The sequence below is a fragment of the Cherax quadricarinatus genome, chromosome 38 (assembly GCF_038502225.1).
Source record: "Cherax quadricarinatus isolate ZL_2023a chromosome 38, ASM3850222v1, whole genome shotgun sequence".
NCBI lineage: Eukaryota > Metazoa > Arthropoda > Malacostraca > Decapoda > Parastacidae > Cherax > Cherax quadricarinatus.
The window spans coordinates 14,693,906-14,719,340 of record NC_091329.1 but is presented as its reverse complement, the minus strand read 5'-3'; the positions used below and the strand labels follow the sequence as shown (position 1 = coordinate 14,719,340).

The window sequence follows — 25,435 nt, the reverse complement described above, 5'->3', positions numbered from 1 at the left end:
GATTAAAGCAAGTGCTAATACTGATCTGTTTAAGAATGTCTCTCTAAAGAAAATTGTCTTCAACCACACGTGGGCCCAAGTACTGAGGATGCAGCGGAAATAAACCAACATATTTTGAGCAGGTATGTGCTGGCAGTAATCACTTTTTCATGAACACACATTTGCCTGTGTTTCCCCACTGCAAAAATGTGCGAAGCCTACAGTTAAGTTGTCGATAAGCAAATACATATTCCACTATACAGGACATACAAGTGTAGTATATTTTTCAGAATGCGCATTTGCAGTTGTGCGCATGTATTTATGAGCAGTACTGATTTGTATTCAGTTTCTCATGTGTTCAATGAATGCTTCTTAAATATTAAAAGTGATCTATCTTACATTTTCTATGCCATTACAGACTCTACCCTACTTATGAACATTTGGACATACTGCCGTGTTAGTTGAAGTTTCATTTGCAAAACTACTTCCACAAATCTGATTTTTGAATTGCGTGCCTTCTGTATAGTACAACGTTTGACTGCAACCCCCACTGGGCAGCACCGAAGTCAACTGAGCTGACGAATAAAGATTTGATGGAGCTGGAAGAGATGCAGCTTAAGGAAGAGCAAGAGGAACAAGATGAAACTGTTCCTTCTGAAAAGTTCGAGACGAAAATGATGGCCGAGGCATTTTCTCTTATAAAGAGAGGTCTCCATATGCTTGAGCTTCAGGACCTCCAATATCAAGATGATTCTCAAAGGTTTCAACTGATGTTAATAAATCTATCTCATGCTACCATCTTATATACTATGAGAAGAGAAAAACGGTGCAAACTGCCTTAGACAAATTCTTCAGACCAGTGCCTTCTACCTCAAAAGCCTCTTCAGATGTTGAAGAAACCAAGGCTTATGAAACCCTGACTGACGAAGCATTTGACAACGAAGTGTATCAGGTTGACGACCCTCTCCCCCAGTAGCCCCACACTACCTCCGATCTTCCTCTCATCCATCACCTCAAGTTTATTGTACCAATTAAAATATCGAGAAGTTTTTTATTACAGTATTTATTAATAAAATATGCTTTAGTATTAAGAACCGTACATTACTGATACTGTACGGTATTGTCTAAGTTTTCAACGAACAATGGCGCAGAGAGAGAACAGTAATAATAATAATTATAGGTAGTAGGTTGGTAGGCAGCAACCACCCAGGGAGGTACTACCATCCTGCCAAGTGAGTGTAAAACAAAAGCCTGTAATTGTTTTACATGATGGTAGGATTGCTGGTGTCTTTTGTCTGTCTCATAAATGTGCAAGATTACAGGTACGTCTTGCTTCTTCTACTTAGGTCACACTACACATACATATACAAGCATATACACACCCCTCTGGGTTTTCTTCTATTTTCTGAATAGTTCTTGTTCTTGTTTATTTCCTGTTATCTCCATGGGGAACTGGAACAGAATTCTTCCTCCATAAGCCATGCATGTTGTAAGAGGCAACTAAAATGCCGGGAGCAAGGGGCTAGTAACCCCTTCTCCTGTATAAATTACTAAATTTAAAAAGAGAAAATTTCGTTTTTCTTTTTGGACCACCCTGCCTCGGTGGGATACGGCTGGTTTGTTAAAAGAAGAATAATAATAACTAAAAGGAGGTGTGGAATTACCAAAGCTATTATCGAGAGGGCTGAGGATGGGTTGTTGAGGTGGTTTGGACATGTAGAGAGGATGGAACAAAATATAATGACTTCGAGAGTGTATAAATTTGTAGTGGAGAGTAGGCGGGGTAGGAGTCGGCCTAGGAAAGGTTGGGGAGGGGGGTAAAGGAGGTTTTTGTGTGTGAGGGGCTTGAACTTCCAGCAAGCATGCACGAGTGTATTTGATAGGAGTGAATGGAGACAAATGGTTTAGGACTTAATGTGCTGTTGGAGTGTGAGCAAGGTAACATTTATGAAGGGATTCAGGGAAACTGGCAGGCCAGATCTGAGTCCTGGAGATGGGAAGTACAGTGTCTGCACTCCGAAGGAGGGGTGTTAATGTTGCAGTTTTATAACTGTGGTGTAAGCATGCCTCTGGCAAGACAGTGATGGAGTGAATAACGATGAAAATTTTTCTTTTTCGGGCCAGCCTGCCTTGGTGGGAAACAGCCGATGTGTTAATAATAAAATATTAAAAACAATAACAATCTTAACAACAGAAAAATGGCAAAATAACGACTTACGAACAATTCAAGATACAGTCTTCTCGAACGTAACTTGTTCATAAATTGGGGGGCATCTGTATATCACAATTTAAATTAAAAACATCAATGATTTTCCTCAACAGTTGCACAAACTAATACACACGAACTTCAGAAATGTGAAACAAAACCTGATGATCAGTTGATTCAGAAACTATGGATTAAGTCTGTTGTTTACAGTATTGTTTGTTACTAATACAATCACAACAAAAGTTCATCTCTAGCCTTCCCCTTCAAGGGAGGTTCCTTGATGCTGGTGAGGGGCTCTTGATCTATGGAATTGGATCTGTGTTCCAGTTCCCTGAATTGAGCCTGAATACCTTCCGTTCCTCTCCCCCCACGTGTGCTGTATAATCCTACTAGTTTAGCGTTTCCCCACAATTATTATAATACTAATAATCATCTTTATCTACCACAACTGCCATTATTAGCCACCCACTCCCCCTTCCCATTAGTTTATTATACTTCAAAATATATAATCAGTACTGTACATTAGTACAGTGGACCCCCGGTTAACGAACTTTTTTCATTCCAGTAGTATGTTCAGGTGCCAGTACTGACCGAATTTTTTCCCATAAGGAATATTGTGAAGTAGATTAGTCCATTTCAGACCCCCAAACATACACGTACAAATGCATTTACATAAATACACTTACATAATTGGTCGCATTTGGAGGTGATCGTTAAGCGGGGGTCCACTGTATATTCACAAACATTAACCCACACCAGTGAAATTAAAAACAGTCCAGTTAAAAATTGCAGACCCCACATATTTCAGAAAATTTTACCATAAAAATCTTATATAAGAAATGGCCATTCATCAACATTTATCCATAATCATAAACAAAACATTAAATAGTGCAAATAAAAATTACAACCCCCACATACTATTTCATTACATTTAACTATATAAACCATGAATCAGAAATTATCTGTTCTTTATCCCAAAAAATCACAAATTTACATGGTATATTACATAAACACTCTTGCTATAAAATATATACAGCCTCTCCTCACTTAATGATGGACTCCGTTCCTAAGAAAACGTCATCAAATGAATTCGTCGCTAAGTGAGGAGCAAGTTATAATGGTAGTGGGTTTGTGTCAACCATCTTTGACATTGTTTTAATGCCACCTTTGCACTATTTATAACATTTCTGGTATATTTTTAAATGTTTATACAGTAGTGTACCGTATATTGAAATTAACAGAATAGAGGAAATCAGCTCTAATATACATTAGTTAGGTATAAATACTGGTCAGAGAGCCCGTTGTAAGTCTGAGGCTTCAGTAAACGAGAACGTCACTAAGTGAGGAGAGGCTGTAGTATACAACAATAAAGTGATGATGGAATCACTAACTCTACTAAATGCAATGCTTAAAAGACAGTATTAGATAAACTGATTTTAGTCACCCACAAAAGCAAATTTATGGTGGGGTTCAATGGGACGGGAAGTGGGAAGATGATACCACTTCAGTAGTGTCTAGTGACCTCTATATCCACAACAACCACCATTACTAGCCACACATGCTAACCTAATGTCAACCTAATATGTAGTCTATTATGTCACGGGTTTAAGATAATTTCACAGATTTGTGCCTTTATATTATTCAATGGTTTCTGTATTTCTTCCCTTCTACTTTCTCTATTGATCAATGCTTAATGAAGCAATCTGTTTTCATATATTTATCAGTATAAGAAAATTTTGTTGGTAGAATACCAAATACAAACTAAAAAGTTTTGTTTTTTTTTTTAATATTTTAAGTACAGTGGACACTCTGTTTTCGTTAGCCTCTGCTTTCGTGATTTTCGGTTATTGCCGACGTTTTTCGTTAAAATGTAGTCTGTTTTTGTTAATGCCCTCTGGTTTTGTCAGTCATACAGAACATATCCGAGTGCCACGCGCACACAAAGTACCCCACACACGCATTCTGAATTAGTGTGGCGTTGTTTCTTGGCGAGTGAACATTACCCTGCAAGGTCATATGAAACATTTCGTAATAATCCATTGTCTATTGTGTGTGACTGTTAAATAAGCCACCATGGGCCCAAAGAAAGCTCCTAGTGCCAGCCCTTTGGTAAAGGAAGATGAAAAACACGATAAATTCAAGAAAGAACTTGTAGCAAAGTGGAGGTGGAAGAGAGAGGGGAGAATGTGCCTTCTTCAGTGATTCAATGATCTACAATATGTACGATACTGAAGCAGCAGGAGTCGATAAAGGCTATTGCGCCAGCCAACGATAAAGTGTAGCAAGTAAGTTTAGTGATTAAGCAATAGAAAAAGTACGACACAAGACTAACTCCTCCAGTGTTGTTGGAGGTATATAGGCCCACTGACAACATACACTGCCCTGCATTTCTTCCACCACCCTAAACCAATGCCAGCATCTCCTCCAAGGTAAGAGTAAATATATTAATAAACTGCCCTCAGGATGATGTGACACACTAATGAGTAGTCACGTGGTCATCAAAATTAAAGTGTAAATATTTCTTATTTATAAATTACGTACATTGTTTCAGTGTGACTAATGGAGGCGGCCTCTGCTGCCGCCACCACCACCACTCATCACATACGTAATGAGATATTTTAATGTTTTATTCATTCTAGAGTATATTTCATGTTTCTTTGTTATTAATATTGTTTATTATGTCATATTAGATGAATTGTGATAGATAAATAAGCCACAGAGTTGATATTAGCATCATATTGAAACATTTTGTCCTGTCTCCAAACAATAAACTCGCCTCCCTCTCCCCTCCTCACCATTTTCCATACACCAACAAGTCTTCAATAAAGGTAAAAGTGATTTAAATATACATTTATGCATTTCATTATTGCTTTATATTTATTTCTCATTGTTTTCTGTATGTAAAACTACAGTGGACCCTAAGTTATTGGCCGTTCTGCCTATCGGCCAACTTGGTTATTGGCCGGTTTTTGGCCGTTATTTCACTTATCGGCCGTATGGGACGCATCCAGTCATTTGCTCGTTCGTGAGTCAGTCTGGCTGTGTCTCTGGGCGAGTGAGAACACTTCTGCTCATTCTTCCAAACATCAAGGATGCTAATGTTGTGAAACGGAGTTTAGCAGGGAGTGTAGCAGGCAGGCAGGACTCCAATGGAAATAAGTCACTGTCTGACTTTTTTGGGTTATCCTAAATTTTTTACACATATGCTGTGGAAGGGAGGCAGGGAGTGTAGTGGGAAGGCAGGAAGTGTAGCATGGAGGGAGTGTAGCAGGGAAACAGGGAGTTTGGAAGGGAGGCAGGGAGTGTAGCAGGGAAACAGGGAGTTTGGAAGGGAGGCAGGGAGTGTAGCAGGGAAACAGGGAGTTTGGAAGGGAGGCAGGGAGTGTAGCAGGGAAACAGTGTATGGAAAGGAGGGAGGGAGTGTAGCAGGCAGACAGGGAGTGCAGTAGGGAGGCAAGGAGTGTGGGAGGAAGGCAGGGAATGTAGCAGGCAGGGAGAGAAGTAAACTCAGAGAGGACTTTGAAGTCCTTATGGTGGGGAATTCCCCTTCCAAACAATAATCAGTCTTCCCTCTCTCCTCTTCCCAGTCTTCCATACGCCAGCAAGAGTCTTCAATAAAGGTATGTAATAGTGATTTAAATGTTCATTTATTTTATTTAGTTCTCATTGTTTTGTGTATGTAAAACTATAGTTAATCTTTAAAGAATGTATTTCTCATTAATATTTTTGGGTGTCTGGAACGGATTACGGCTGATATAGTTAGTTATTCTCTATATAGTATAGTTACTCTCTAAAAAAAACATATTTGTTCTTAATACTTTTGGGTGTCTGGACTAGATTAATTGGATTTACATTATTTCTTATGGGGAAAATTATTTTGGTTTTCATGATTTTCGGGTTTCATCAGACTCTCTGGAACAGATTAATCACAAAAAACGAGGGTCCACTGTACTCTAAAAATCTTCAATAGTGAAAAATGTTGGCAATGTCTGTCTATAGAAGTTTCTATATAAAGAACTTCCTATCTTCTCTAGAGAGGGAAGTTCCCAGACAGAACTGAACCTATCTTCCCTAGAGAGGGAAGTTCCCAGACAGAACATTCAGTTAACACAGACACAATTATTACACTACCATTATAACTCCTGTACAAAGCAAGAAATCTTATATAGTAATTGTGTACATTAATTTTAAAAATGTAGTGTAACAAATCATCACTTTATATTCTTTTCAAATACATAACCACATACTTATTAAAAATAAAGTTTAACCCTTTGACTGTCGCAACCCCAAATCCTGAGGCATCTCCTGGTGTCGAAAATTTTTTGAAAAAAAAAAAAAAAAAAAAAAAAAAAAAAAAAAAATTCTTATGTAATGATAGAATCTTTTCCCAATGGTAATGACACGAAAAGAACGAAATTTGATGGAAAACTTACAGAATTACGATCTTGCGAAGTTAGCGACCTTGGCGATATTTACGAATCAGCAGTTTCGCCCACTTTGAGCCCTATTTTCGGCTAATTCCAATGTTCCAGTCAACCAAATTCACAGCTATTTTCTTTAGAACTCCATTTGTTCTATCAACTGAGTACAAGAAACTGCCCATTTACCCATTTCAACTACCCAATAACATGGTCAAAAATTTGCAATTTGGCCAATTTCATGCAAATTAAAAAATATGCCAATTTCAAAATAGGGTCCAGAATGAACAGTGCAGACATTCCTGGCTCTAAATAACATTTTCTTTGTTCATCAGTCATGTCTTCAGGCCCCTCTGATATTACTCTTCCTTTCTATTTTGAATTTTTATTCAAACAAAAAATAGAAGATTTACTGTTATGCAGACTACTGCAATATTGTAATAATTGTATAAATAATGTCAACCCATTCATGACTGCATATTAGAATGGCTAGTTGGACATTTATGGGACAATGATATCATTTGTTTACTTGTGAACATTAGTAAAAATCGAACATTTCCTCTACTTTGAGCGCCATTTCAAGGTTCTTTTCATAGTAAAACCAATCAAATAGGAAATGCAATTACTGAACATACAGACAGTGAATGGAGGAGAAATAGATGCCTTGATGCCTTGTAGCAAAATACTTAAGCTTAAGGGATCACTGGCAAAATTTTTGAATGAAGAGCTACTGATGCTTGGGTGGGAAAGGGCAGGTATCAGTTCCAGCTGGTGATTTGAAAGTCTTGCATTGTCACCTGCACTTTGGAAAGAATTTGCATGTCAAGTAATAATTTGGTATTGATGCTGGAATTTAACCCTTCAGGGTTTCTGACGTACTAGTACAGCTTACGCACCAGGGTTTTTGACGTACTAGTGCGCCTAAATTCTAGCGCCCTCAAATCTAGTGAGAGAAAGCTGGTAGGCCTACATATGAAAGAATGGGTCTGTGGTCAGTGTGCGCAGTATAAAAAAAAATCCTGCAGCACACAGTGCGTAATGAGAAGAAAAAACTTTGACAGCATTTTTGGTTTTAAACAGCGACTTTGCACTGTATTTTCGTATGGTATTTATGATGGTATTCTAGTTTTCCTGGTCTCATTTTATAGAATGGAAGACATATTACAGAAATTGAGATGATTTTGATTGGTTTTACAATGAAAAGTACCTTGAAATTGAACTCAAAGTAGCAGAAATCTTCAATTTTTGCCAAAGTTCAAAAGTAAACAAATCATGCTACGCGTCCAATACACGTCAACTGGTGAGTCTAATATTCTTTCACAAGTGCGCTGATATAATTTATACCATTTCTACACTAATGCAGTAGTCTGCATAACAGTAAATCTTCTATTTTTTGAGAATAAAAATTCAAAGTGGAAAGCAAAAGAATGTAAGAGGGGCGTGGGGACGTGACTAATGAACAGAGAAAATGTTATTTTAGTGCCAGGAATGTCTTTCTTGTTTATTCTGGACCCTATTTGGAAATTGGCATCTTTTGAAATTTGTGTGAAATTGGCAAAATTGCTAAATTCTGACCACTTTATTGGATAGTTGAAATTGGTAAATGGGTGGTTTCTAGTACTCATTCGATAGAAAAAATGGAGTTCTAGCGAAATAGTTATGATTTTTGTCAACTAGTACACTGGAATTGGCTGAAAATAGGGCCCAAAGTGGGCAAAATCACCGATGCATAAACATTGTCAAGACCGCTAACTTCACGAGAGCATATTTCCGTAAGTTTTTCATCAAATTTCATACTTTTGGTGTCATTATGATCGGGAAAAGATTTTCTATATTTTCATAAGAAAAAATAATTTTTTTTTTTTTTTTTTTTTGAAAATTTGTCAACCCCGAGAACAAGTCTGGGAGAGGGCCTGTCGACCCTGAAAGGGCTAAAGCATGTTGCAAAAACGTGCTGGGGAAACTCTGCAGACGTGTTTGTTTATTGTGCATCATTAATAGAAAAAACACAACCATCATAAAATTTGCAAACAATAAGATTTATGAAAAGGTTAATGTTAAAATAATTAATACTTCATGCAAAATACAGTTACTTACAGAAACTTCAAAACAAACAGTCAAATGCTGTTTAATTATAGATGCTGTATGAGAGCCACAATGCACATTACAGTAGGTTGTCTTTTACTTATTGCCAAAAAAGAAAAAGAAATGGACCTTGGTAAAATAATCCACCAATCATTAAAAGCACTGCCGTAAGTGGGACATTGATGAAAAAGAGTCAGCCAAAGTTTGACATATTAAACATACCTTTAAATTCAGCAAGAAGAGAGTGCAAATCCCTTTATGTAGAAAGGTATTATATAACTAGAAAAGTTAAAAAACAAGCAAATAAAAATCATCCATAAAGGAAGTCAACTTGCTACAGTAAGCCAAGAGCTAAAGGCTCTTCAAACGAGGCATGACATGGATGATCTCGTGGAAACGTTAAGAAGTCCAATGCAGCACATATACGGGATAATAATTTAGTTTGCCAAACTGCAGAAGGTAGACAATATGAGATTATTCTCTTACCAGGGGAGTGATAAACTAATGGAACAGTCTGTCTCCCAAAGTATTTGACATCAAAAGTATGTTACAGTTTAAAATTCACCTGGAAAAACTTCAAGCAGAATGGGGAAGCCACAAACTTTGTCAACATTGCAACTTCCAGAGGTGGTGACTAATAGGTATAAATACAACTCTGCACACATCTCTTATGTGGAACACAGCATACGAAAGGTGAGCTCAACTGATTGGAATTCTATAATAAAGCAAAGCCATGGTGTAGACTGAGATACAGTGGCATTAGACTGGTAAGGAATAGCCCTAACCCAAAGAGGAAGACCATTATTGTACACAGATTTGAAGAGGATGAAAAGGCTAATGAAATCTCCAAAGCCATCTGCTTATCTTCCATGGTATGTACCATCAGCCTAAATTTAGCAACTAAGAAATGATAATGAGGACATAGTGAATTAACATATGGAGACACTTTGAAGTGCATGGATCAAACATCAAAATAAACTAAGGAAAAAATATGGCAACCTTGTAACATCAGAAACTTTCAATGCTAGATGATGGTTTGAAGGGTTTAAAAACCCTAGTAATGTGTTAGAGACCAGTTTACTGATTTTGCAACCTTGGAAATCACCCAGACTGCTCATTCTGTAATTAATGTTAGCATGCAGAATGGCAAGCAACTACAATTTCTTCTTTTCACATGTTTGTATTGTGTGTAGGCTAATCTTTAATATGTGCACACTATCTTGTGTATGTAAGTGCAGGACTCTTCAGAAATTTCAATTGAAATCATACTGCAGATCTTAGTATTTAAAATAAGAGTACTTACTCATAAGAAATGAGTCTAAAGGACCTGACCATTCTTGGTGGGGAATCAGGTTCTTAATGTACACCACGATTCTTTTAAAAATATCTTAACCTTACAAAATCCTAAACCAGCAAGGCAGGGGTGTTCAAGATGCATCTCTCTCTAATTTGTTGGATGCTGTGTAACTGCATTTCAGTTACTAAGGTATAACATTTTCCTTTTATCACATTTAAGCAATCCTTTAAGCCTTTACAGTGTTCTGAGCACTGTTAAGTATGATTATCATATTGTACCATTTGGTTGCAAGAGGTTAACTTGTGTTGACTTAAAGGCTGCTACTACAACTCATAACTAGGGTGTTGTGGATTATTCTAGCCTGATGGTTACTTCATCCAGTATTATATTTTCATGTACACTGCTAATCTTATTTTTATTTTGTTGTCCAGGCCTTGATAGTGATCCAAACATTTTTAGTTAAATAGTGTTCTAAGCATGTTTAGTTAATGTGTTTACACTTGTCCTAAGTAGTAGGTTGGTAGACAGCAACCACCCAGGAGGTACTACCATCCTGCCCAGTGAGTGTGAAATGTAAGCCTGTAATTGTTTTACATGATGATAGGACTGCTGGTGTCTTTTCTGTCTCAAACATGCAAGATTTAAGGTATGTCTTGCTACTTGTACTTATTAGTTCTTGTTTATTTCTGATTATCTCCATGGGGAAGTGGAACAGAATTCTTCCTCTGTAAGCCATGCATGTCATAAGAGGCAACTGAAATGCAGGGAGCAAGAGGCTAGAAACCCCTTCTCTATATATTACTAAATTTAAAATGAGAAACTTTCGTTTTTCCTTTTGGGCCACCCTGCCTTGGTGGGATATGGCCGGTTTGTCGAAAAAAGTTTACACTTGTGATTCATTGTACCATTTGATAGCAAGTGGTATAATGTGTATACTGCTACCACAGTTACAAACTAGGGTGTTGTGGGTTATTCTTGCTTAGTTGTTATTTCATCCAGTATTACATTTTCATGTCCAGTACTAGTTTTTCTATTTTGTTTTATTATGGCCAAGTGTATTTTATAATGTAGTGTTCCATAGCTTTGTTGCCACACCCAGTAATCTTTTGAGGTTGTCAGTCTCTTAGAACTTTGTCTTTCTTAAGGCTTGAGCCAGCATCAGTTGGCTCCCACTGTTTACCAGCAATTATCAGCACAGCCTTGAGTGCCTTTTTACATTCACTGGTAGTAAGCAAGTCATTTTCTACATAAATAGCTGGCACTATGTCCTTGTTTAGAAGTTTCAACTCTTAACCCTTAAACTGTCCAAACATAGATATACATTTTTTTTTACACACTTTCTTGTGGAGAAAATCAAGGTTGGAGCACTACACGTGAAAACGTAGAACTACGTTTGGACAGTTGAAGGGTTAAACTGTCCAAACGTAGATCTACGTTCGCTTGCATAGCGCTACGAACGTAGATCTATGTTTGGACAGTTAAATGGTTAAGACTGTGCATACACTTATAATGAAAGACCAGGTTTAATCAGAAAAAAGGAGTAATGACTCCATTTCCATCAACACCTAGCCACCTCATCTTTTTTAGAAGTGGTAGATGGCCCTCTTAGGCCGTAAGACAAGTTTTCAGCATAGAGCTTCTGTCAGTTTCTTAAAGAGGGATGTGAAAGATGGGCCTTTCTGCCCTTTAGTGTTATGAGAGGTAATCTAACCACATTTATAACTTTAAAATTTTGCTTAAGCATTAATGTTTACACATTGCTTTGCCTAGCACTCCCAATTTAAGTCTTGATGAGTCTTTTATATATTTAATCATTATTGATGGGAAAGCACCTGGTGTGTGTCATTTCTTTCATCTGTTATGCCTTTACTGATGGGCATAGCATGTGTTACCAGAAAATAATCTTGCAGCTTTTTGTAATAAAGGCATACACAAAGAAGCTGCATTTAAACACTGTCATCTCACCTTAGTGCTAGCTTTGAATTAAGTCTAGGCCAGGGCATAGGCTGGAGTACTTCAGGCCTAACACGTGTCAAAAGAACATCTCGGCCCTAAAGGCAAGAATGCTAAGTCCAGTTTTAACAGATTCTGCCAGCCAAGTTACACAGGCTACTCAGAGCTATACAGGTGCCAACACTAACACCAGTGCCCTGTCTCTTGTGGAATAGATGTTCTCTTGTAGTCTCTCAGGATTGTGTTGTGGCTTACAGCTAAAAGAACATTTGAGATTTTAGCTAGCTAATATTTAGCAGTATGTTTTTACTTTTTTTTTAAAGACTATGGAAGCATTTCGAAAGGGTGACATTTTATTGGTATTTTTACTTGAAACAAAATCTCTCATCCTCTCTAATACTGTAGTTTGCTTTTTGTTTCAACTGTTCTTCATAATCTTAAATGGGAACTCTACTGAAAGTTTCTTTTTTTTTTTTTTTTAATCTAAATGCACAATTTCCCCATCCTCTTCTTGAAGAATGTATATATGACTTATGATAGCTTAATATAAAATATTGACATTCTGCACAGTTTGTCTCTTAAATGCAGTTCAGTGTGTGAATTTCTAGTAGGTTTCAAAAGGATTTTTACTGATTTGAAAACTGGTTTTTGCTCTCCAAGTGTATTATCCAGAATTAGAATATGCAATATGGTCAGTAGTTCCCAAAGCTAAAAGAATAAAGTTACAGAAAGTCTCAAAACACTAAAAATACCCTAGTTAAGAGAAGATGTGATGACCACATTAGAAGCCATAAAAGGATATGAAAAACTGTTAAAGATTTCTTAACACTATCAATGGAGAATATGAAACTATAGTTGTAAAATGAGCAAAAAAGCAGTGCCAGAAGATTATACTACAATATTCTGCTTAATTATGATAAAACAATTTAATGGAATATAAGAGGAAATGTTTCAAATTTATTTGATAGATTTAAACTGATAGGCGACACCATGATCATAGCTCTGCTTCATCTTTGTAATCACACACATCATAAAAAGGTGTTTATATTATATACAAGCTATTTACCTATCTGCACCTTTTGATATATCAATGTTGTATACAGTTTCTAAAAGACACAATGTGTGTGTACAAGAATTTCTGAGAGGCAAATGAGTATTAAAACTACCAGTATTGAACAAATTTAAAAAAAAAAAAAGACAGCTAAGAGATGAATCATAATAACTATTTGATAATTTGGTGGCAAACTGCTAATATTTTTTTCATGAGCTGGCAATACAAAAAATCATGTAATTTACTGCACAATTTTCCATTTCCTCAAATATATGTAAATAATTTGTTACTAGCAGTCATGCAAAGCATTTTCACTATAAAGCATTAGGACAGAAGTGCACTACACAGCTGCAAAAATTTATACAAACTGGGTTAATGAAGAAAAGCACTACAATGACAGAACTGGTACTGCACTGTTACCCTTGAATCATGGGTGTTGTTTCTGTAGGTTCAGTGGTGTCCTTGATTTTCTCCTCAGGGGCCTGTTGTTCTGGCTTGATGCCATCTTCCTTCTGTGGCTTCATTTGACCATTTTCCTCAAGTATATCATCACTAAATCAGGAAGTGGTGAAAGATAGAAGAGATTCTTGGTTATTACCAAAAACATGCAAAACCAAATGCACTGCTTTGAAGAACAAATTTTGTGTACAGTATTGTATATGACAATAATCACAACTCTAGGCAATATCCCAAAATTTCTACTTTTTACTAAATTTTCAGACTTGTTTAAACCAGAATCTAAAATTTATATTTAAGTGATTAACCTTTTAACTGTGGCATACACTGAAATTAAATTTCATCAGTATGTGGCAAGATTTAAAAAAAAAAAAAAATACAGATTAAGAAGTGCATTTTTTAATTGAGTGGAACCTGATAAAAACTCAGAATTTTGTGGTGTGTTAAGTTGGCAGTAAAATGGTCACTCATTGGTAACAATGGTGTAAATGTGCCAACAACATTTGTTTTACAATTTGAAACCAGTTAAAAAAACAATTATATATTTTTTTAACTGTTGAACACTACATACACTAGTTTCTTATATTAGATGTGTTTCAAGGTGTTTTAGTACTTCAACCATGAGTAAATGCACAATCCAACTTTGCTCCATTTTGAATCAGTATAAACTGGTGCATATTACATACTTTTGCTACTTTGGTATCTAGCACTATGTACAAAAAATACTTATGATACTACAATTGTTTTCATGTGTATTACTCCTCAAAACAAGTTGCATTAACTACACTGGGTTATCCTAGGCTATATAAGTAATGTAATTTCTGTGTCCATAACACCTGTGTATCTTCAAGACTATTGTAAAATATTTATTTACAAGGAAAGCTTATATTACAATTATTTCAAGGTGTAATACTCATTGACTATACAGTAGACCCCCGGTTTTCGTCCTTAATCCGTTCCAGAAGGTCGGCCGAGATCCGAAATGGACGAAAACCGAAGTAATATTTCACATAAGAAATAATGCAAATCCAATTAATCCATTTCAGACACCCAAAAATATTAACAAAAAATAAGTTTTATAGAGAATAACTATAGTGTTGCAGCTCTTCAGTGGGTAGCTCTTCCCTGTGGTTGTCCACCAACTCTTCTACATCCTGGCCACTCACAACCAACCCCATGGACTTCCCAAAAGGAGTAGGATTGTCAAGTTTACACTTATTAAGTTAGCAATAGAACTAGGCATTAAAAAACAATAAAAAGTAAAATACATATACAGTACATTCATTACTTACCTTAAAATATTCGTAGTTTTAATGTAGGGCGAGAGGTGAGTAATATTTATAGTCCCAGGCGGATATAGTCCTCCTGGGTTATACCTACCAGCTACATATACTGCTGCCCACAGCCATATTATTACCATTGACATACCATGTTCACCAAGTTTAATTGTTCCTCACTACCTTTAGATGCCATCATAAACAAAGGGAGAAGTAATGAATAATTCATGCCGAGAATTGTAAACAAAAGCGGAGTGGGGGAGTGACTGGGCCGGACGCAGATTCAAAGTTTTCTCTAACGCTGGACCAGAGAAAACAATGTTTTCCCTCCACCTACTCACCCCTCGATAGCATATAAACATGCAATGTTTATATGCTATGTAACTTGTTTCTTATATAATTTTGAAGAAACTATCATAGATGAATTAATGAAAATGTCTAAATTAACCTAAAATAAGACATTTAATGTGCCCAAGAGTGAGTCACAAGCATACGAGTGGCCCAGGCACATGCGTCTGGTACCGACAATTTCCGAGTGGACATACGAAACCTGGAGGAAAATTTCACCAAAAAAAGTGCTCAAAATCCGAATTGTACTATTTCCGCACTGGACAAAAACCAGGGATCCACTGTATTGGGTTACCCCAAGTTAAATCTACAGTGTACATTTTGGCTGAATTTCACTGATAGTATCATGTAATTTTAATAAATTTGGAATGAATAAGTTATCTTCCTGGCAGTTCTGCACCCTGTGTGCTGGCAAGGAAGCTGCTGGTGGAACAGCAGGTCAAAGTTTCATTGTTTACTTATGACAGTTAGGCAGTGTTAACCATGATGCACTACATGGACTTGTCTGGTCTTAGATAGTTTCAAAGAAATGGAAAAAGTTGAAAGCGAGGTCAAAAATTCTGGCAAGTAGCATATTTAAAGTTATAAAAAATTGTTCATATTAGTATGTTGGAGACGGCAACCTCCTCCATATTATTAAGTTTCGTATTACAACCTCTCCTCACTTAACGATGGAGATCCGTTCCTAAGACCTCATCGGTAAATGAATTCGTCGGCAAGCGAGGAGCATAATATAATGGTAGTGGGTTTGTGTCAACCATCTTTGATATTGTTTTAATGTCACACTTGCACCATTTATAGCATTTCTGGTATATTTTTAAATGTTTATACAGTAGTGTACTGTATATTGTAATAAACAGAATAGAGGATATCAGCTCTAACATACATTACTTAGGTATGAATACTGGTCAAAGAGCCCGTCATAAGTCCGAGTCATCGGTAAACAAGTATGTTGCTAAGTGAGGAGAGGCTGTATAGGTGTATACCTAAACTGATAACAGCAAACATATATTAAAAATATAAATACAGGAGACTGTTATTTAGCACGGTAGTTATGTTGACCCTTTCAGGGTCCGTCCCGTAGATCTACGGCTTTACGTTCAGGGTCCAAACCGTAGATCTACGTCATGAGCTCGGCTCACTCTGATAAACTGTGAGTGGTACATTTGGGCCTATATATGAGAGAATACATCTATGTGGTATGTGTGCACCACATAAAACAGATCCTGCAGCACACTGTGTATAATGAAAGAAAAAAACTGAAATCATGATTTTTCGATTAAAACAGCGACTTTGCAGTGTTTTTTTGTATGTTTTTTTATAGTTTTATTTGTGATTTCTTGGTCTCATTTGATAGAATGGAAGACATATTACAGAAATAGAGATGATTTTGATTGGTTTTAGCACTGGAAATGGCTTGAAACTGAGCTCAAATTAGCAGAAATGTTAAATTTTTGCCGATATTCAAGAGTAAACAAACGACCTCACACGTCTAATACACGCCAGCTGGTGGGTCTAATATGCATTCACAAATATGGTGACGATATTTATACAATTATTACAGTATTGCATAACAGTAAATCTTCTATTTTTTGGTTTGAATAAAAAATCAAAATGGAATTTATTTGTAAAGCCTCAAAACGTAACTAATGAACAGAGGAAATGTTAGTTTAGTTCCAGGAATACCTACATTGTTTATTCTGGACCCTATTTTGAAATTGGAATATTTTGAACTTTGTGTTAAATTGGCCAAATTAACAATTTGCGATCACTTTAATTTGTAGTTGAAACAGTTGACTTGGCGATTTCTTGTGCTCAATCGATAGAATAAAAGAATACTAGTGAAATAGCTAAGAATTTGGTTGACTGGAATAATGTAATTGGCCTAAAATGGGAGTCAAAGTCGGCAAAATCACCGATTCGTAAATATCGCTGACACATCAAATTTCGTACTTTTTGTTTTATTACCTTCACAAAAAGATTCTCTACCATTTCATAAGAAAAAATAACAAATTTTTTTTTTTTTAAATTCTTGGACACCACTTCAGATTTGGGCCTTGGACCCTGAAGGGGTTAATGAAAATGCCGTGTTAGATGAACTGAAGAACTTATGGGAAAAATAGGGTTATGTTCCTGGGAACCCCCAAAAAGGCAAACAACTTTTTTTTTAGGCCTCCACATGTTACAAAAATAAAAGTGGATATGTAGTTACAGTGGACCCCCGCTTAACGATCACCTCCAAATGCGACCAATTATGTAAGTGTATTTATGTAAGTGCGTTTGTACGTGTATGTTTAGGGGTCTGAAATGGACTAATCTACTTCACAATATTCCTTATGGGAAAAAATTCGGTCAGTACTGGCACCTGAACATACTACTGGAATGAAAAAAGTTCGTTAACCGGGGGTCCACTGTATTTTTACTGCTTAGTACTACAAATGTAACAGAAATAATAGTATTTCTTACCTTAAATTGTAGGTACTGGTGTTTGTGGACGATTGTGAAGAGAGTGGAGAGTTATGCTGTGGCCCTACTGGGCTGCGGTGGATGGTAGAGGTTCTGGTACTGAAGTCGATAGTTGTACTGGAGTGTCTAACTTTGTCATTCAGTAAGTCAGTCATTCAGTCACACCAACTCATGTTCCCCTCTTTTTCTGTGTACAAAGTAACACTTCATTACGGCTACAGGTTATCTCGTGTAATATTTTTATTTCTTTGTTAATTCTAAGACTTAAGTGCTTATACCTCTTCGTGCCACTTTCAGCAACACTGGTATGGCTACTGGGTGTCATGATTGCTTGGCAGATACAAGATATAGTAATTAAAATATAACACAATTCACAAACACAGCTGCCTTGTAGCAGAGAAAGACTGCACACACATGAAATACAAACTCTGGGGTGGTGTCAGGGAGTGGCAGGGGATGGTGGGAAGGCTTCCTGGCTGCTCTACAACAAGGCAGCTGCTTCAGCAAAAGATAATTTTTTTTTTTCCTTCCCACAAACTGAACTGTGTTAAATTAATTATACATGTACATAAAATTGTACTGCAATTCTTCAATTGTGCAATACCCAAATCATGCCAAATGACGGTCTACCGTATATATATATATATATATATATATATATATATATATATATATAGGTATTATTATTGTTTAGAGTATGTTAAAACTGAAGTAATAAACCCATACGAGTCATAGAGACCAGTGTACAACAGAGTACTGTATATACAATGGTGTGATAAATATACATGTACGTAAGTGTGTGTGTGAAAATATTCAACAAACTGCTTCATTGCCAAATTTCCCTCAAGATTTAACATTTTTGGTAACTATTGTACCCACAGGGGTTATTGAGTATCTGAGTGTGGGAGATTACCAAGCAACACCTTGGGTTATCAACATTTATTAGTTTTTGATTTGTGGTTTTGTTTTTGCCAATTATTTGCGATAATGGCGCGTGGCCTGCAGATTGCACATGATAAACTATTAGTGATAACACTGTAGAAGGTAAGGAAAAAATGGTGAAAATCCTGCTTATAAGGGTGTGAAAATAAACATTTCCATTAACCCCTTGAATGTCGAAACCCCAAATTCTGAGGTGTCTTCTGGTGTCAAAAAATTTTTGAAAAAAAAAAAAAAAAAAAAAAAAAAAATCTTATAAAATGATAGAGAATCTTTTCCCAATGGTAATGACACCAAAAGAATGAAATTTGATGGAAAACTTAAGGAATTACACCCTATTTTTGGCTAATTCCATTGTTCCAGTTGACCAAACTCATAGCTATTTCTTTAGAACTCCATTTGTTCTATCGAATGAATACAAGAAACTGCCCATTTACAGATTTTAACTACCCAATAACGTGGTCAGAAATTTGGCCAATTTCACGCAAATTAAAAAATATGCCAATGTCAAAATAGGGTCCAGAATGAACAATGGAGATATTCCTGGCTCTAAAATAACATTGTCTTTGTTCATCAGTCATGTCTCCAGGCCCCTCTGATATTACTCTTGCTTTCTAATTTGAATTTTTAGTCAAACAAAAAATTAGAAGATTTACTGTTATGCAGACTACTGCAATATTGTAATAATTGTATAAATACTGTCAACCTGTTCATGACTGCATACTAGAATGGCTAGTTGGACATTCATTGGACAATGACATTTGTTTACTTTTGAACATCGGCAAAAATCAAACATTTCCTCTACTCTGAGCTACATTTCAAGGTTCTTTTCATAGTAAAACCAATCCAAATCATCTCTATTTCTATAAAATGTTTTCCACTCTATCAAATGAGACCAAGAAAATGAGAATACAACCATAAATACACCACAAAGTCAGTGTTTTAATCCAAAAAAACGGTCGGAGTTTTTTTTTCTCATGCACTGCGTGCTGCAGGATTTTTTTTTATATGGTGCACACTGACCACACAGACCCATTCTCTCACATGTCGGCCTACCAACCTTCTCCTGCTTGATTTGAAGCCGCTAGAATTTTTGAGTATATATACGTCAAACACGGTGACTCGTAAGACGTACATATACGACCGAAACAGTCAGAGGGTTAAAAGTGGTGTAGTGGAGATTCTGGCCATTAAGCAAAGATCAAGGATACGTGAATGATGTTTCTGAGGGTTAATGCCCCACCCCCACCCACCCAGCTCAGGCCTCCTGGAGGATCAAGGCATGATCAACCAGTTCATGAACCACAGCTTGGCTGGTCAGGCACTGATCAGAGGAACTTGTCCAGCTCCCTAAAAAAAAAGCGGCTGGGAGGCATGTATACTATTATTATAATAAAAAAGAAGCGCTAAGCCACAGGGGCATGTATATACTTCAACTGTATTGGTGTTGTTGGGGGCATGTATGTACAGCAGACCTCCATATCTGTGGATTCAAATTCCAGAGTTTACCTTGACCTGAAAATATTAAGGAGGCTGCAATTTGCGTGTTTCATTATTTTTTATTTATCGTCCAATTTCATTCATTTTTTTTTTTATCAACTGAATAACAGTGCATAAAATATGGTCATATAAAGTTTCATTCAGATCAGTCAACAAACAAATGAATAAAAAAAATATACTGAAAACTTGATTTGACAGTAAACAGGCACATACTGGCAATGCCAAAATTAAGTCCAGCAGCAGCGGGTTCTGGGGGGACTACTGTATTGTTGTTGCTGGGACCGTGTACATTCTGCAACTATACTGTTGTTGCTGGGGACACATGTTAAGCAGAAACTTGAATTAATAATGAACGTTTCATATGGTGTCTCAGTGGCACAGGTATACGAGGAATATGATAAGAAAGTGTCTAGCATGATATTCATAGAAACGAGGACGAGCTTACAGGCCATTCTCTTTAGTCCTGATGCTAATGGAGCTTTACACCTCATCTTTCCACCACAAAAGTAAAATTACTATGCAGTACTGTTCTCTACTGTACTTTCAAATGCATTTTTATTGGTAGGATTCATTAGTACTGTATTGTTTTACAGGTTACAATATTCTTGTTTGGTAGTCTAGTCTTCTAATTACAAACTTTGTCTATGTGTGTTATGACTGAAAAATAAATTTCATAATTCGGAATCTACAGACAATCAACAATAAAGTGCAACCCCCCATCCATTAGCCCATTATTTCAAGGGTTCACTATATATACTTCATTATTACCAAAGTACATCAGATGTTGATAAAATATAGTTACAGTACAGTATTGTGGTTGGTAACACATTTTATGCTTTAATGTCTACATCAGCTTACCACGGTTCTGATAGGTGCTGTTCAATTCTCATTTTAAGTCTTCCTCTCCAATAAGCACTAAAAGATTACAGTTTTTTTATTTCCATGCACTGTTACAGAAATCTGCTTTGTACTACTGTACACTAAAAATAATTAACAAATGCTACACATAGATGGAATATTGAAGGACAAAGTAACACCAAGCAAGGTAAAATCACAATTCACATTGCCAGCTAAAGAACTGCAATTAAACATGAAAAACTGTCAAAATAAGGAAAACTGGACATAACTATTTTATGAATATGTTGATATTATACAGTATTAAGTATTTTATCTTTACTCATATTATCAATTATGTACTTGTATTTATGTAAAGCCAACAGTGGCTACTTCATTTTATAGAAATATGCTATTACACTAAAGGTTATGTAATGTTTCTAATAAAAGTATAAATTAACATTTAAAAGGTGAGAAAGAGAAAAAAAATTGTACTGCATCCAAAATCTAGTATTTTAATAAATGTATCAACCGTATATGCTGTAGTTTGAAACTGGTCAAAATTATAATAAGTAAACAATTAAAAATCACAAACACTCTAAATCTTGAAAAAGAATTTAATCTTGGTCATGCAACAGCTTCGATGCTTGAAATTATAATAATGCCCTTCAACGCAAATTATGCACAATCATAAGCAACTATAGTAAATTAATTTTTATAGCTTCTCTTACGTCTCTTTCTCAGACTTAGTTTCTACTTTTTTCTCTGAAGGTTTCTGAAGTTCCTTCTCTGGGATTGGTTTTTCATCGATGGTTTTAGTTTCATCCGTGGATTCTTCGTTGAGAGTATCAGCACTATAGGGAGGGAGTGGAAGAGGCAAAGTATAACACCTACAAAGATGTGAATCTAGAGCTATATACCGTAGCGTTGCTTATACTGTACACTATAAAGCATCGTACTATAGTAGGATCTTTACGTGGTTGAAGCTGTTAACTACAAAATATTTTGAATAGTCTAATTAGACGAAATTTATACGATTATTATATACAAAAAGCATACAAATTTACTAAAAACTACTTTTAAAGTAATAGAAAATTAGATGTTAAGAGAAAATGTACATGTATATGACTAGGGGTTACTTACCTGGCATTTTTCCCATCCTCAAGCATTGCTTCTTTATCTTTATCTTTTGCTCCTCGCTTCCTGAGAACAGCTGCAGTTAAACCAGCATTATTTGTACAAAAGCAAGTCACATCGACAACCACAGCTATGATGAGTACTGCGATGACTACAATTGCGACGATAATACCAATTCCAAGATCTGATTTCATGGCTTCTTCAGCATTGGGGCCTGAGGGTATGATATAATGAGCAATAACTCACTCAGTGAGCCACCACTACCACTGAAATCTTGACTATTAACATGCACTCTTATATTAATATTACCCAGTAATTTTTAGTGCCAAGTTTTCAGAGCTGGTTAGGGTGAGCCCCATTTCCAAACCTGCCCACATTACATGTCGTCACAAACTTTATAGCATTAATTATGAATACTAAAGTTATTTGAAACCAACTATAATTATTTTGCTGTCTCTAAATTGCGTGTTTACAGTGATTATACTGTATTTATGACTTTGGGAATACAGAGTTCATGTTGCATGCAATGCGGCAAGAATTATATTAATGTATAAATAGTAATTTATTTCTTATATTCTGTAACAGTAACTTGTGTAAAAATTTATCAATCTTATGTTGCAGTATTTTTTTTTAATCTGTCCTTGAAGAGACCAATTAATGGTATCAAATTTATTTAACATGTTAACAAAAAAGAACCCTCCTGCCCATTTGGTATCAGAGAGAAAGAGAGAGAGAGAGAGAGAGAGAGGAAAATAGAGTTAATAGTGCAAGAGAACAAGTAGTGAACACTGACAGCCATTACAATAGGAATGATGCTCAAGAGTTAACATATGCTGCAGTAGGGAAATCCGTTTGTAGTACCCTCACTTACACTACTTGGCGCTGCACTGGTGGCTCCCAAGATGGAGGTACGGTGGATGGTAGTACTACTGGCCGACCCTGGCGGGGCAGATGGTAGGCGGCCACCACCCAAGCCTGCCTTACCTAGCGCCCAGTCAGAAAACTGACTATTGAGAGGACATGGGGGGAAAAGGGGGAAAATATGGTGGGGGGGATTGGTGGTTATGTTAGGGAGGGTGGACAGAGAAGGGAAGAGGAGTACAAGTGGCCAATAGGGAATGCAGAGGATTCAGCTTCTAGGTTGAAAAAGAGTTACTTTGGAAGAATTTGTCAGTAGCAGGACTAGACTCTTTTAGATGGCACACAATCTTAAACACTGTAATTTAGAAGAAATGAAAAAGAGGAGGTGTAAATACTGTACTGTACTCTCTAAGTATCCACAAGTTTTGCTTTCACAAATTTACCTATCTACGACTTATTTTACTGTATAGTACATGGACATACATTTACCCATAAGTAATTTGCCCACATGCAAGTCATGTATCAATGAGCTCAACTCGTTAATACATGACCTACATGCGATATTCCATAATCTGTGGGCCAGACAACCAGAAGTAAAAACTTCAATACAGTATTATGAAGATACAACTTTTGTAACTTACACTATATTGTGTAGTGATTTATGAGCTGGACTCCCAGAAACATGAAATTTATACCTGTATGCTATTAAACCATCTTACATATTAGATCCTTAGTGCTTCCCCCTTAAGTAGAATACATATTAGATATATTTTTACTACAACTAATGTAAAATAGTGCCGATGTTTCACTATTGAAATGTCCATGTATGGAGGCTTGCACTGCATCCTACCTTTTTCCTACTGAAATAGAGGAAAAGATAATTGTCTGCAAATTGTTAGTCCATGAGCTTCTCATGGAAGCTAAAAGAGCACAGTAATACCAGCAGATGAATATTTAAATAGATTGGAAAGACAAAACAGAGTCGGTAGAGGTGTTGATAAGAGGTCCATGTTAGAAAGGGTCCCAAGCATCAAGTGTGGTCAGTTCAACCCATTGTACCATTAAACTGTGTGGTCCTAGTAAGCCTAACGATATGCACGCAAATAACGTGTTATGCTTAGCAGCAGCATTACGCACGCACGCATATATGCACAAACACACACAGGAGATAAAAATGTAAGCTATTATTAATGCTAAACAGAGTTAGTATTTCTGGAAATATCAATATAAATTTTTTAACAAAATACAGTACATAAAAAATGCTGAAACATTTCAAACAAAGCAAGTGAAAAAACGCACAGTTGATAAAGGTTGACAAAGCTCTGCCAACAGCACTCAAAATTAACACTGTTCTATGTGGGCAAGATTATACAATTTGAACTTGGCTGTTTAGTTGACCCGTATCTTCGAAGTTTGTGCAGAGCAAGGCGAGTGCTACTACTAATGCATCCCTTATAAGAACAAAAAGGCAGAGTAGAGTGACTGGAACAATACACAAATAACCCACACACAGGAGGAGCTTGTGATAATATTTCAATCCAACCTGGATCATTTACAAAGTCACGCTGCATTCCTTAAAATGCTGTATTGTAATACGATAAAGATTTTTGATTCACAGTAATAGTATAAAATTTTAAATTTCTTATTTGAGTTTAAATTTTACTTTGCATTATATCATACCATAACTATATCCACTATATATATTCATGTAACACCCAGTTATAGCAAGACCATATATTAATCACAAAGACAAGGAACTGAAATGTGGATGAATAATATTTACTTTCTCATCTTCCTTCTGGATTGATTAAAATATGATTTTGAACCCATTAAACTTGATAAGGCTTAATTTTAATAGTAAATGCAAACATAATTAAAATATGTTTAATCCTTAAACTGTGACATACCTGGAAACAAAAATCACTATATTTAAAAAAAAAAAAAAAAAATTGTAGACAGAGTACACAAGCCCTGCTTATACAGCAAGTTAGGTTCCAGGCTACCACTGTAAAATGAATCATAGCCTTTTTTTCACTTTCGAATGCATATGAAACCCTGATAACATGTTTATACCATCATGTTTAAAAAATGCATATACAGTATGGCCCCACTTTACAGCATTTTGCTAATATGGACATTTCAAATTATGACCAAAACTCGCTATACGGCTCCCCCACCCCACCCGGTTTGTTTACATTCTCCGTGAGTGCCGTGTCTCTCCATTATGTCTGGAAACTTTCCAAAATTTCAAGTGCTTTTAAAAGTTATTTCATAATTTATATATACTCTGATAATTATACTTATGTATACCTGTACCTAAAAATACTTACGCACTGTGCTGGCGTGCAGGTACACATTAAAATCACTAAGAGTGTCTTATGTCTCAAGACACCATATTAATAATGATAATACTCAATAATAATCACCGAGTCTCATCAAATGTTGTATATTACGTTAATACAGTGGAACCTCTACTTGCGAGCGTGTCCACGTGCGAGTTTTTCCAAACATGAGCAAAATTTCCACAAGTGAGCAGACCTCAAGGCAGGTTCCTTGACACTGGTGAGGGGCTCTTGCTCTTGATCTTGGGAATTGTATCTCATTTGTTTGTTGGACTATCTTATTGAA

At 36.2% G+C, this 25,435-nt stretch overlaps 1 protein-coding gene across 1 annotated transcript in view; it reads right to left on the bottom strand.

The window, feature by feature from the left end:
• Nucleotides 1-25,435, bottom strand: part of LOC128693014 (fasciclin-2) — a 363,867-nt gene that overhangs the window by 6,471 nt on the left and 331,961 nt on the right. Inside the window, exons 14-16 of the mRNA XM_070091951.1 lie at nucleotides 21,953-22,160; nucleotides 21,541-21,663; nucleotides 13,410-13,541 (exon numbers count right to left, since the gene is read on the bottom strand). Coding sequence (XP_069948052.1) covers nucleotides 13,410-13,541; nucleotides 21,541-21,663; nucleotides 21,953-22,160 — 463 coding nt within the window. The remainder of the gene's footprint in view (nucleotides 1-13,409; nucleotides 13,542-21,540; nucleotides 21,664-21,952; nucleotides 22,161-25,435) is intronic.